At 41.9% G+C, this 14,987-nt stretch overlaps 1 protein-coding gene across 1 annotated transcript in view; it reads right to left on the bottom strand.

Moving 5' to 3' along the window:
* LOC135514247 (nuclear receptor subfamily 6 group A member 1-A-like) overlaps positions 1 to 10,152 on the bottom strand; it is a 111,294-nt gene extending 101,142 nt beyond the window's left edge. The window contains exon 1 of the mRNA XM_064937588.1: positions 9,980 to 10,152. Within this exon, the coding sequence (XP_064793660.1) occupies positions 9,980 to 10,046 (67 nt within the window). The 5' untranslated portion in view covers positions 10,047 to 10,152. The remainder of the gene's footprint in view (positions 1 to 9,979) is intronic.
* Positions 10,153 to 14,987: the final 4,835 nt, after the last annotated feature.

The following is a 14,987-nucleotide window of genomic DNA, read 5'->3' as shown; positions in this document are numbered from 1 at the left end:
TTTTCCTGTAGTCCACAATCATCTCCTTTGTCTTGATCACATTGAAGGAGAGGTTGTTGTCCTGGCACCACACAGCCAGGTCTCTGACCTCCTCCCTATAGGCTGTCTCATCATCGTCAGTGATTAGGCCTACCACTGTTGTGTCATCTGCAAAGTTTATGATGGTGTTGGAGTCGTGTCTGGCCATGCAGTCATGAGTGAATAGGGAGTACAGGAGAGGACTGAGCACGCACCCTGAGGGGCCCCTGTGTTGAGGGTCAGTGTGGTGGATGTGTTGTTACCTACCCTTACCACCTGGGGCGGCCCGTCAGGAAGTCCAGGATCCAGTTGCAGACGGAGGTGTTTAGTCCCAGGGTCCTTAGCTTATTGATGAGCTTTGAGGGCACTATGATGTTGAATGCTGAGCTGTAGTCAATGAATAGCATTCTCACATAGGTGTTCCTATTGTCCAGGTGGGAAAGGGCAGTGTGGAGTGCAATAGAGATGGCATCATCTGTGGATCTGTTGGGGTGGTATGCAAATTGGGGTGGGTCTAGGGTTTCTGGGATAATGGTGTTGATGTGAGCCATGACCAGTCTTTCAAAGAACTTCATGGCTACAGATGTGAGTGCTACAGGTCAGTAGTCATTTAGGCAGGTTACCTTAGTGTTCTTGGGCACAGGCACAATGGTGGTCTGCTTAAAACATGTTGGTATTACAGACTCGGACAAGGAGAGGTTGAAAATGACAGTGAAGACACTTGCCAGTTGGTCAGCGCATGCTCGCAGTACATGTCCTGGTAATCTGTATGGCCCTGCGGCTTTGTGAATGTTGACCTGTTTAAAGGTCTTACTCACATCGGCTGTGGAGAGCGTGATCACACAGTCTTCCGGAACAGCTAATGCTCTCATGCATGTTTCAGTGTTGCTTGCCTTGAAGTGAGCATAGAAGTAGTTTAGCTCGTCTGGTAGGATCGTGTCACTGGGCAGCTCTCGGCTGTGCTTCCCTTTGTAGTCTGTAATGGTTTGCAAGCCCTGCCACATCCGATGAGCGTCAGAGCTGATGTAGTGCGATTTGATCTTAGTCCTGTATTGACGCTTCGCCTGTTTGATGGTTCGTCGGAGGGTATAGAGGGATTTCTTATAAGCTTCCGGGTTAGAGTCCCTCTCCTTGAAAGTGTCAGCTCTAGCCTTTAGCTCTGTGAGGATATTGCCTGTAATCCATGGCTTCTGGTTGGGGTATGTCACTGTGGAGACGACGTCATCGATGCACTTATTGATGAAGCCAATGACTGTATTCATCAATGCCATCGGAGGAATCCCAGAATATATTCCAGTCTGTACTAGCAAAACAGTCCTGTAGCTTAGCATCTGCTTCATCTGACCACTTTTTATTGATCTAGTCACTGGTGCTTCCTGGTTTAATTTTGGCTTGTAAGCAGGAATCAGGAGGATAGAATTATGGTCAGATTTGCCAAATGGAGGGCAAGGGATAGCTTAGTATGCGTCTCTGTGTGGAGTAGAGGTGGTCCAGTTTTCTCCTCTGGTTGGAAATTTAACATGCTGATAGAAATGTGATAAAATGGATTTAAGTTTCCCTGCATTAAAGTCCCCGGACTACTAGGAGCGTCGCCTCTGGGTGAGCGTTTTCTTGTTTGCTTATGGAGGAATACAGCTCATTCAATGCTGTCTTAGTGCCAGCCTCTGACTGTGGTGATATGTAAACAGCTACGAAAAGGTAGATAGTGAGGTCTACAGCTTATCATGAGATACTCTACCTCAGGCGAGCAATAGCTCGAGACTTCCTTAGATATCGTGCACCAGCTGTTGTTTACAAAAATACATAGTCCGCCGCCCCTTGTCCTACCAGTCGCCGCTGTTCTATCCTGCCAGTGCAGCATATAACCAGCCAGCTGTATGTTTATAGTGTCGTCGTTCAGCCACGACTCCGTGAAACATAAGATGTTACAGTTTTGAATGTCCGGTTGGTGGTTTAATCTTCCGCGTAGGTCATCTATTTAACTCTACAAAAATTGCACGTTTGCTAGCAAAATGGAGGAAAGTGGGGGTTAATTCGACCGCCTACGAATTCTCAGAAGGCAGCCTACCCTCCCGGCCCCTTTTACTCTGCCTCCTCTTCACGCAAATTACAGGGATCTGGACCTTTTCCAGAGAAAGCAGTATATTGTTTGTGTCGGGCTCGTCAGACTCTGCCTGTCCGTGGTGAGTAATCGCAGTCCTGATGTCTAGAAGTTATTTTCTGTCATAAGAGATGGTAGCGGCAACATTATGTACAAATTAAGTTTAAAAAAGAAGTTACAAACAACGCAAATAAACACACAAAACACTTTGTCTGCCTTCTTCTCCGGCGCCATTTTATCAGGGGCACTTAAATATTTTGCCTTGCCCATTCACACTCTGAATGGCACACCTACACAATCCATGTCTCAATTGTCTCAAGGCTTAAAAATCCTTCTTTAACCTGTCTCAATCAGTGAACATTTTTGGCCATTGTAGGAAAGATACATTGTTAAAAGATACATTCCATCGCTATCGGGAAACCGTGCCCAGCACTATTCATCACACCATCATGGATATGAATTGTGACAAATTGCGGAGGAACTCCAGTATTAGATCCACAGGCTGTGCTGTGGTCATCCCTCTGGCCTCTACACCTGACCTCTGACCCCAGTATGTAATACCACGCAGCACAATGTCTACTCTGTCCTCCCCTCTGCTCCCTCCAGCCTAACAATGCATACTTCCCTAATCTCGGATGGGCGGCTCACTCCCTCTAACAGGGTCTCTGATCTTTTTTCCACTAATTTGTCTTTTGACCAACCACATTAGATCTTTTTCAGAGCTGATCTGATCTATCAAAAGACCAATTACTGAAAAAAAAATATTTGAATTGGGCTGCCTGTGTAAACGTGGCCTATGTCCCGCACTCAGTCTAAAATGTATCCTAAAGTATGAGTAACAGAACCTATTAACCTTAAATGCAGTCTTCAGTAGATCTGAGATTCTAAAACCTGCAGTATATAAGTGGGGTGAAAAAATTTAAATGTCACTTTCGCTCATTTCTATATGCTTTTTTCTGTCCTCTAGCCATGTTGGTGTAATTTGTTAGAGTAGATGATTTGGTTAAAGATGCTGACTGTATGTCTTTATCGGCACTAATCCCACCAGCCCCCTCAGCTCAGCTCTCAGGTCAAGCCCTGGTCAGAGCCACAGAGGGGCTGGGCGGGGGTCATTCACAGCTGGTCGACCGACACGCTCAAAGGATCAACTTCCCTTTCATCATAACAGGGGTCAGAGTTTTATTACCACGCACTGGGCTGGATAGCGTAGTATACACACACACACACACACACACACACACGCACACGCACACGCACACACACACACACACACACACACACACACACACACACACACACACACACACACACACACTGATGGCTCAAGGGCATATGATAATAATTATCTTATTAAATGAGTGCCAATAAATAAGAGAAAAGATATGGCACCATTCATGTGACACTATAAGGCACATGTTATCTTCTTGAGTTTTGTTTTGAGCCTCTCTGAGTCCTCCAAGTTTTCAAAGAGAGTTTGAGAATGTCCACTGGCCAATCATGTACTCTAGAAGAGTTTGTGAGGATTGTGAAGTGATGAGGACGAAAGTTTAGAAAGCCCAGATTGTTAGCAGATTCCTGCTAAAACAGTCATTGGGAATGTGACTGTGTGTCTTTGCTGTTGACTGTGAAATGTCAGGGTCAGTAATTCACTGTGCTGCCTTAAATCAGTGCAGATGTAACAAATGAACGTCTCATTAATGAAATATGTTTCCTTTCCAAAAGAATGAATGAGCGAGAGACCTGCCGTATCTTTATCGACAAAGATTTATATCAAACACAGGTACACTACATCCGTCACTACTCTAGTGTTGATTGCACTATGTTTGAGGGGCTAATTTGAATAAATGTGTCAGAGTCAGGGGAAGCTGCTCTTTTATAGCCCGTAACAACTGTCTCCTGTAGCAATACCCTGGCTCTGATTTGTGAGATCCACAGGAAAGGCATCCCTACTCTACATACCAAGTTCAGTGTTTTACAGCTCCCTGTAAACTCATCCTCCACCCAAATTCAAACTCAAATTGTAGACGTTTACGGCTCCTGGCTGGCCGACGTGTTGAATATCACAGAGCCCTGACAAAAGCCTGGCCCTAGACTCACGCATCTGCGATGTCACTGTACCAACTGCCTTGATACCCTTACTGTACTGCCTCCTCCCCCAAAAAACTTTATGACCCGCCACGCCAGCCCCCCTGCATCTCAATACCAGCTGTTAATTCCTTGTCCATACCTTAAGGGTTCCACTCTGTGTTCTGTTGGGCTGCTAGCTGGATAAAGGAACAAAACATCTCTGCCTGCCTGTCAGTAACTAGCCTTGTTATTCCTCCAGGCCGGCTCAGTGGCTCTCCTCTAGCTCATGGATCAAGTGGAGGTTGTAAATACTTTCCTGGGTTGTTTGGGGGTCGACAGAGACTTGGCCATTATTGCCTCAAGAGCCACATCTCCATAAGTCTCAGCCCATAGGTGCAAATGCATTGGCTTTCCAGTGTGTTGACTGCAAGACAGACACAAATCACGCAAAATGACTTGATTATGTCCTGCGATTTACATCTTCATACTAAAGAAAAAGGAGAATGTTTTAAATACTATGATGCATCTGGTGATTTCGGTATTGTTATGTGTGAGTTGTGTACGTTCTGAGTTGGCTCTACAGTGTGAAGTGTTGATTCCTGAGGCCTGCTGGTTGCTGGGTCACCAGTCGTTGATCTAATTATCCTCTGCTCTCTGTATCATTACAGGGATGACCGAAAGAATGTGTTGCCTGGTAACGGCACTTACTGTCAGTGCACCGGGACAGGAGGAGCACCCAGGAGCAGCAATACATTGTGTCCTTACTAACAGAGCTCTGCTGAGGCAGTACATGTTGGGCAATGGTCATCATTTAGTCACTGTCATTGTTTGGTGAATTTTGCCATGGCATTCTCTATCAAGACAATGAGGAACAGAGCTTGATGCTCGTATCATGATTAGTATTCTGTAATACCAAAATGACATATACATTTCTATTTATTTGTAGAAATCTGTCAAATCTAATAGATTCGCTGAACATTTTTATGTTGGTCCTGTTTGATCATTTCAGAAGGTAAATAATTTGCTCACACATTTATACACAAATCCATAATAGATCTGCATTGTGTCTTTGAATTTAAAAAAAATATACATATCACATAAATCTCTGTTAACAGTATAACAAAGCATAGAAGTGGCTGATGTTCAGGGTTGGGGAGTAACAGCCAACATGTAAAGATTACACAAAAACGGTAACTGTAATCTGTTATGTTACCAGCAAAAATATTGTATTCAGATTACAGATACAAAAAACTAGATGATTACTTCTACAAACATTTGTTTGACACATTTCTGTTTTCTCAATGACATTCAAATCAGCATTGAAAAAATGTGAAAATTGAAGTTTGATTCTGCCTGAGCATGTCTGACCACAACTTAGAGACCACTATGATGACACACCAAATGTGTTTGATGGATGGCATGAAAGGAGACGGAATAGGCTTTTGTATAAGCTACCGTCCAATCTGTCTTCCAACGATGCGACTGTTGTTGGCATACAAAGATTATCCAACTTGAATAAACAGTTGGAGGTTAGGACGACAGCAGTGGTGTAGCCTACAGGCGATACAGATAGACTATCACTTATTATTGATATCTAGGCTCAGTGGCGCATTGATGTACATCGCACTGATCTATCATTTTGCTTTTTGCGAGTTACGGATCATGGTTGTTGTGGATGGCAAATGTAGGCCTATATGTGTATTTTAACCCAATACTAGTTGAATTGAAGAAGTTGAAGCTGCCTATCAGTCATTGTTTTTGCGACCAGTGGTGTATTCATTATCGAAACTGTTTACTGTTTAACCAAAAGGAAGCAAACAGAGCAAAACAAGATTTTCTACTGGACACATTAATTTAGGTCACTCCCATTTGCTTCTGTTTAAGAAACGTTTTGCAACAGAATCGGCATAATGAATATGACCCAGTGAAATGCGCTCTTGCAACAGCTGCATAGCATGAATCCCAGCCTATGGAATAAAAACTCCCCCGGTGTAGACCTATTGTCTCAAAAACACGTTTCATTTAAGAAGACCCCCAGTGGGGCTTTTATTGCTCAATCTCCTAACAGACACATGCTCAAACTTGTCCACGTTTGATAGACTTAAACAGCTACAATTTATTGAGATATCAAAGTGTCACCAATTTTTGTTTAACAATAGGCCTATAGCAAATGCGGCATATGGCATTCATTTTTCACATGCAAATAGCACTTGTTTAATTGAATGTTAGGGTTAGGCATTAGGGTTAGCAGTGTGGTTAAGGATAGGGTTTAAAATCAGATTTTATGACTTTGTGGCTGTGCCAGCTAGTGACCACTCTGAAGAGCTAACTCCAAAACAAGATTCATGACGAAAAACGCTAACCTGCAGTGAAAGTAATCTAAAAGCAACTGAAAGTATTGTAATTAGATTAAGTTACTGAGTGTGGGTAATCCAAAAGCACCATTACTGATTAAAATTGTGGACAGGTAACTAGTAACTGTAAAGGATTACATTTAGAAAGTAACCTACCCAACCCTGCTGATCTCCCTCAGAGCAAATACCTCTCACTATGCCTGCACATTATTTCCATAAAGACCTGTTTCTCTAATGACTTCTATCCTCCTGTTTTGTTCCATTATACCCAACAAAATGACACTCTGTCATTCCTCTACTATGATTCTGCCCTAAAAATATATTTTCCTGATCTCTGTAAAGGCCAACTCTAATTAGTATTAATCAGGTTAATTACGTAATCAGTCATTTGTCACCACTAGTCTTTCCTTCATAGTATTGACTCTCAACAATATTTGTTTAAATAAAATGAACTAAAAGGTAGCGGAAGTGACAGTGTCTTGTGTCTGCTGATAGCCGGGTTGATGCAGATTGGGAGGTAAGAGATGGAGCTAAGATATGGCCGGGAGTCGAGTTAAGAATCTCTCTGGTAAAAAGGACATGATGGATCACATCTGCCTGCTGTGCCCCTGTCCCCCCATGTCCCCCCTGCCCCCCTGTCTCTTCTACCCCACCTCCCCTACTGTAATCTTCAATCATCATTCAGCAGCACCACAGGGGTCGTATCCTGCCCTTCCTCCTTCTCCACCCACAACACAGTTTGTCCCCCCAGGGAAAGGAAAGCCCCATGGTCCCTTGCCCACCTCCCCCAGCCCCTACCAGAGTGGAGGACTGACAAAGCACTCTCTTTCACTGTGTCTGCAGAGATCTGCCAGGCCCTCTTACCACCCTGAGGCTAAACCACAACAGATTCACACAAACTTATTTTCCTATTTAACTTCATGTGAAGACAATTACATTAAAACGGGCCTGTTTCATTGATTAGAGGAAAATGTAGAGGTCCTGACACTCAGATCAATGGGAATTGAGTTTCTCTTGGAATGAATTTAGAGATAAGCCAAGCTATTAGATAAGCAGTAAATGAGTATGTGTTTAGAATATTTTCACATTCTGTCAGTGGTGACTGGTGATACTGTAGTATAGGGTGTAGTGCAACAGGGCTCTTCGCCAGAGGACTATACCGTTTCTTTAAAGGTTTGGCATAGCCAGCACAGTAATGGCCTGATATAGTGCTATACTAAATTGTAATATTGTTTAATTGTCAAATTGTCAATAAACCAAGTGAGAAGGAATTCCACAATGAGGTCTTCATAATAATCTTGAAAATAAAATACAATTGGAGTATTTTATGGTAATTATGGTCATGTTAAATTGATGCAAATGAATAGTCTTTTAAAAGTATTTCATTTTCTCTATTTTCATTTGAGAAGAGCATTTCCATGGAATAAATATAACATACTTACTCTAGACACATGCATTTCTTTACAGTAATAGAACTGAACATGTCAGGTTCTTTTAGGGTCATTTCCAATTCTCTGATGAAGAAATCAGAACCTTGAAGACTATAACTATTTAAGGGGGGACCAAACTATTATTTGTAGGTAAATATGTTAGGCCCACTAATGTCTTTTTAGATACCTTTTTATGTTTGCCTTTTCTCAGGATATACTTATTTAAAAGTATGTTTTACATTTGCATAATGAACAAGTTAATTAACCATTGGCAAACGATATGGAAATCATTTGTAAAGAATGTGTAAAAAAATACTAATATTTACTTGTGTATTTATTACGAGGTTTGGGCCATATCAAATAAACATGAACAACACGCCATACTTGTATTTTCTTAATTGAATTTAAATTAGCTACTTTATTTAATTTAAAACTATGTGATAACGTTTATGATCAGTGTATAAGCACCATTTCTAATAACGTATTATACATGTAACTACAGTAAAGTTAAATACCTTAAATGTAACATTTGTACACGAATGTAAATCATTCAGTTCCATCGAACCCGCCCAAAATGAGCTATTAATCCCTTATTTTAGTCAATTTGGCGAATCTCCACATTTGTCATTGAAATAATGTTTGCACACACAAAAATAATTGTCATACATGAAAGGAATCAAAACCTTAGTCTATATAAATGCCACTGATTAAATCTTAAGTAGCCTATAGTGGGCTACACGGTTTAACATGATTGATACTAAACCATGAATTAGTGCATTTTGGCCTCATTCTTGCCAAAATAAGATTAATCAATTCATTTATGGTCCACTAGCATAATGTGATATATACTTTAATTTCGATCAGTCATTTTCGATTACTATTCCTCGTCAAGGCCTAAAGAATTTTAATCCTCGAAATGACAATAAATCTTCACACCCACACTGGGGCACGAGGCACTGGCGCCTGGATGAGACACTAATGTCCCTCCCTTGAAACAACGTGTCGATATTTGTCAACCTGCCTTCGTGCATGAGAGAAATCATTTTAAAAACGAAATATAACCAAATGTGCCTTATAAGGAATAGTGAATTGGGTCCTCAATATATAGCCATGACAGGAGATCACACATAGTGCAATTATGGATGGCAGTATCTCAACAAAAATGATCAAACAATATAGGCGTATAGCTACTCTTTAATAGCCTCTAACTGTGTTGATTTATTAGATTTAAAACGATGCCAAATATGTTTATCTCTCTACTGAGAATTGGTCTATTAACAGATCTAAGCCAATGTTGCCAATTTGTCATTCCAATTGGATTAATTGAATTATTAAAACGCAATGTTTTCTCTCTCTTTCTCTCGCCGCCTTGCCTTGGTCATCAGCCATTTCCATGTTTTGTGGTGGTAATAGCCAACACAGGATTTTGTGACTAAACCTAATAGCTTCAGGGCGTTCTCCAAGTTCAAAAGTTCACCTTTTACGATCTTCAAAAGACCGCTGACTGCCCACGTCCAAATAAAAACATTCCTACCTCTATTCTCAACAAACGACCCACAAACCCATCACAGTGTGAAATATGCAAGAATCAAGACTGACTAACAAAAGTAGACTTATAGATTGCAGGGAGCACACTGGGTCAGATAAGTCCCATAGGTAAGACACATTTTGAAAGGCAATTAACAGCTCGTGAGAAGGATACTATATTTTTCCAACTTATAACACCCCACAAAGAATAAGCAGAGTATGATGTAGGCTAGAAAACAGGATGATTAACTATGTTACAGCAATTGTATAATAATGTATCATGAATGTAGGGACATTGATATATGTATATGCCTGTGTGTTTTTCCCAATGACTGTAAATGTTTTTTCCACATGTATAGATTCGCATGCACAAAACCTGATAAAAAAACTTGATCAAATGTAGCCTATAGAAAGCAAGCAGCCTGGTGTTAACATCCACTATACATTCCTAATGGAATTGGAGCAAGGATGCGAACACGTACCGTTAACGGACTTCGCATTGTTTCTCTCTGGGTAATCGAACCCATTCGTCCTCTTCTCTATCTCCATCCTCCTTCATAAAAGCTGCATGCGCGCCTTTCTATCAACAGGGCGCCTATTACCACTATTTTAAATTCGATAATGCAATTAGCTGTCTTCGTTGCGTTGATGCGCTCCTGTCTCACTGGACGGACCGTAGCCCCATGGTTTCGAGTGTCAGTAAGAATAACAGTTCTTCCACACCCCCATACCTACACAAACCTGCACCCTGAACATTACGCAATGACGCACGCGATGTAGCAGGAATTCTGGGTTATGTAGGGTTTGGCCGCGGTGTTTGTAGTTGGGGGTGGTGCGGCTACCTACATAGTTGCATCATTCCGCTGAGTTGGCAATTCGTTGGCCAGTCAGATTTCTGCAACAGTTCAGAACGGTAAAGTATTGTTATTATGTGTTATACAAAGTTGACTTGGATAATCTAAAATGGTATTCAAGGGCTGTGAAAAATAATAGCCATAATAATCCAACGTGATTGACCATTGAAAGGTGATTCTGGGGGAAAGTATGCAAAATGTTGTTGTCACTTGTCTACCTTAAAACTGTCTACTGTATACAGTCAGTGCCTTTGGAAAGTATTCAAGTATTCAACCTCCTCGACTTTTTCCACATTTTGTTGCGTTTACAAAGTTGGATAAAAATGGATTTAATTAATTTTTGTCAAAAAAGATTTACCCCAAATCCTCTCTAATTTCAAAATGGATAAAAAAAATGCTGACATTGTTCACACATTTACCAAAAATAAAACACTAATTTGTATTTATTTTATTTTATTTCACCTTTATTTAACCAGGTAGGCTAGTTGAGAATAAGTTCTCATTTGCAACTACACCTGGCCAAGATAAAGCGTAGAAATTCGACACATACAACAACACAGAGTTACACATGGAATAAACAAAACATACAGTCAATAATACAGTAGAACAAAAGAAAACAAAAAGTCTATATACAGTGAGTGCAAATGAGGTAAGTTAAGGAAATAAATAGGCCATGGTGGCGAAGTAATTACAATATAGCAATTAAACACTGGAATGGTAGATCGGCAGAAGATGAATGTGCAGGTAGAGATACTGGGGTGCAAAGGAGAAAAATAAATACCAGTATGGGGATGAGGTAGGTAGATGGGCTGTTTACAGATAGGCTAAGTACAGGTGCAGTGATTTGTAAACTGCTCTGACAGCTGGTGCTTAAAGCTAGTGAGGGAGATGTGAGTCTCCAGCTTCAGAGATTTTTGCAATTCGTTCCAGTCATGGGCAGCAGAGAACTGGAAGGAAAGACGACCAAAGGAGGAATTGGCTTTGGGGGTGACCAGTAAGATATACCTTCTGGAGCGAGTGCTACGAGTGGGTGCTGCTATGGTGACCAGTGAGCTGAGATAAGGCGGGGCTTTACCTAGCAGAGACTTGTAGATAACCTGTAGCCACTGGGTTTGGAGACGAGTATGAAGCTAGGGCCAACCAACGAGAACGTACAGGTCGCAATGGTGGGTAGTGTATGGGGCTTTGGTAATAAAACGGATGGCACTGTGATAGACTGCATCCAGTTTGTTGAGTAGAGTGTTGGAGGCTATTTTATAAATGACATCACCGAAGTCGAGGATCGGAAGGATGGTCAGTTTTATGAGGGTATGTTTGGCAGCATGAGTGAAGGATGCTTTGTTGCGATATAGGAAGCCAATTCTAGATTTAATTTTGGATTGGAGATGCTTAATGTGGGTCTGGAAGGAGAGTTTACAGTCTAACCAGACACCCAGGTATTTGTAGTTGTCCACGTATTCTAAGTCAGAGCCGTCCAGAGTAGTGATGCTGGATGGGCGAGCAGGTGCGGGCAGCGATCGATTGAAAAGCATGCATTTAGTTTTACTTGCGTTTAAGAGCAGTTGGAGGCCACGGAAGGAGAGTTGTATGGCATTGAAGCTCGTCTAGAGGTTAGTTAACACAGTGTCCAAGGAGGGGCCAGAAGTATACAGAATGGTGTCGTCTGCATAGAGGTGGATCAGAGAATCACCAGCAGCAAGAGCAACGTCATTGATGTATACAGAAAAGAGAGTCGGCCCGAGAATTGAACCCTGTGGCACAACCATAGAAACTGTCAGAGGTCCAGACAACAGGCCCTCCGATTTGACACACTGAATTCCATCAGAGAAGTAGTTGGTAAACCAGGCGAGGCAATCATTTGAGAAACCAAGGCTGTCGAGTCTGCCAATAAGAATGTTGTGATTGAAAGAGTCGAAAGCCTTGGCCAGGTCAATGAATACGGCTGCACAGTAATGTCTCTTATCGGTGGCGGTTATGATGACGTTTGGAACCTTGAGCGTGGCTGAGGTGCACCCATGACCAGCTCTGAAACCAGATTGCATAGCGGAGAAGGTATGGTGGGATTCGAAAATGGTCAGTAATCTGTTTGTTAACTTGGCTTTCAAAGACCTTAGAAAGACAGGGTGGGATAGATATAGGTCTGTAGCAGTTTGGGTCTAGAGTGTTACCCCCTTTGAAGAGGGGGATGACCGCGGCAGCTTTCCAATCTTTGGGAATCTCAGACGATACGAAAGAGAGGTTGAACAGGCTAGTAATAGGGGTTGCAACAATTTCGGCAGATCATTTTAGAAAGAGAGGGTCCAGATTGTCTAGCCCGGCTGACTTGTAGGGGTCCAGATTTTGCAGCTCTTTCAGAACAAGATATAATAGGGCTTATATCTTGAGTAGATAAGTATTCAACCCCCTGAATCAATACATGTTAGAAACAGCTTTGGCAGCAATTACAGCTGTGAGTCTTTTTGGGTAAGTCTCTAAGAGCTTTGCACACCTGGATTGTACAATATTTGCCAGTCATTCTTTTACAAAATTATTCAAGCTCTGTGAAGTTGGTTGTTGATCATTGCTTGACAGACATTTTCAAGTCTTGCCATAGATTTTCAAGCCAATTTATGTCAAAACTGTTACTAGGCCCCATTCAATGTCATCTTGGTAAGAAAATCCAGTGTATATAGTGTTTTAGGTTATTGTCCTGCTGAAAGGTGAATTTGTCTTCCAGTGTCTGTTGAAATGCAGACTGAACCAGATTTTCTCTAGGATTTTGCCTGTGCATAGCTCTATTCCATTTATTGTTATCCCCCCAATAAACTCCCTAGTCCTTGCTGATGACAAACATAACCATAACGTGATGCAGCCATTACCATGCTTGAAAATATGAAGATTGCTACTCAGTGATGTGATGTGTTGGATTTGCCCCAAACATAATGTTTTGTATTCAGGAGAAAAAATTTCTTTGTCACATTTTTTGCAGTATTACTTTAGTGCCTTGTTTGTATTTGTATTCTGTACAAGCTTTCTTCTTTTCACTCTGTAATTTAGATTAGTATTGTGGAGTAACTACAGTGTTGTTGATCCATCCTCAGTTATTTCCTATCGCAGCCATTAAATTCTGTAACTGTTTTAAAATGTCTACTGGCCTCATGGTGAAATCCCAGAGCAGTTTCCTTCCTCTCTGGCAACTGAGTTAGGAAGGACACCTGTATCTTTGCAGTGACTGGGTGTATTGATACACCATCCAAAGCCTAATTCATCGTTTTTACTTGATGTGTATAAACCCTGGATGACTAACAGGAAGAGCTGTAATTGAAGCCACCACGCAGCCATCTTGGTACTCCTCCTCCATCTTGGTACTCCACCTCAATTGTAAAACTACCAATCGGTGCCCATGTTTGCGAGGCATTGGAAAACCTCCCTGGTCTTTGTAGTTGAATATGTGCATGAAGTTCACTACTCGACTGAGGGACCTTATAGATAATTGTACTGTATGTGTGGGGTACAGAGATGGAGTAGTCATTCAGAAATCATGTCAACCACTATTATTTGTAAAAATGTCTAAAAACAAAATGACACTTTGACATTATGGGATATTGTGTGGAGATTAGTGACACAAAATCTAAATGTAATTTTAAATGCAGGCTATATCACAACAAAATGTGGAAAAGTCAAGGGCATTGAATACTTTCGGAAGGCTCTGTAGGTCTGTATAAGCTACCTAGGGAGTAGAGGTCTTCATCAACTTTTTGGACCCAGACAGGAACGGACCCGAGGACGATCAGACCCAGGCCCGATTGTACCCAGATTTTTGGGGGTTGGGGGAACTGCCCCGAACAGACCCGAGATCAATCAGACCGAAACGCGAATTGACCCGAGGACAATCGGACGTAGACCCGACCCGAACCCGAATGGACCCAAGGACAACCAGACCTAGACCCAACCCGTAACCTAAAAGGTCCGATAGGACCAGACTGACATATAAAATATGTTTATCAGCCAAGATGCTCTTCAGGTTAACAAATAGGTCTTTATATGTTGGCTAGGCCTTCTATAAGTCAATACATTTACCTTATTACCGTAAAATGTATATTCTATAGGCTATGCAGAGCTGTGGTCAGATTCACTCATGTCTATCAGCTGTGGTTACATAAACCCGAGACCCGTTGTCATTCAAACAGGACCCGACCCGGACCAGATAGACAAGTTTTAATTTTGGACCAGTACCCGCTCAGGTCCCAATGTCAGGTATCAGGTTCGGTTTCGGGTGGACCTGTGAAGACCTATACTAGGGAGTCTATGTTGGACTAGTAGGTTTATAGTGGCTTTTTTACCCAAAACCATGCTGTGATTTTATTTGATTACGGAGACAAGATCTAACCTCCTACTGCGTAAATCCCGCAATGGGGGTTGAGTCGGGGCCCCGGTAAGAGAAGACCTCAAAGAACACCGTGACTGTAGGTTTTACAAATAGCCAGTAGATGGTGCTGCTACTCTTTCACCTTCCACTCCATCTGTGTCCTGTCTCTCCTGGTCCTGTGTTGTTGCGAGTTAGCCATACTGCTGCCAGATGGCGCTATTATAAAAGTGCCGTCTGGCGGCAGTAGGGCTAGTTGCGAGCACCAGTGAGACAACTCTGAAACTTGTG

Source organism: Oncorhynchus masou, chromosome 25 (genome assembly GCF_036934945.1).
Source record: "Oncorhynchus masou masou isolate Uvic2021 chromosome 25, UVic_Omas_1.1, whole genome shotgun sequence".
Taxonomy (NCBI): Eukaryota; Metazoa; Chordata; class Actinopteri; order Salmoniformes; family Salmonidae; genus Oncorhynchus; species Oncorhynchus masou.
Note: the sequence above shows the minus strand (reverse complement) of the source record. Positions and strands in the feature narration are given on the sequence as shown.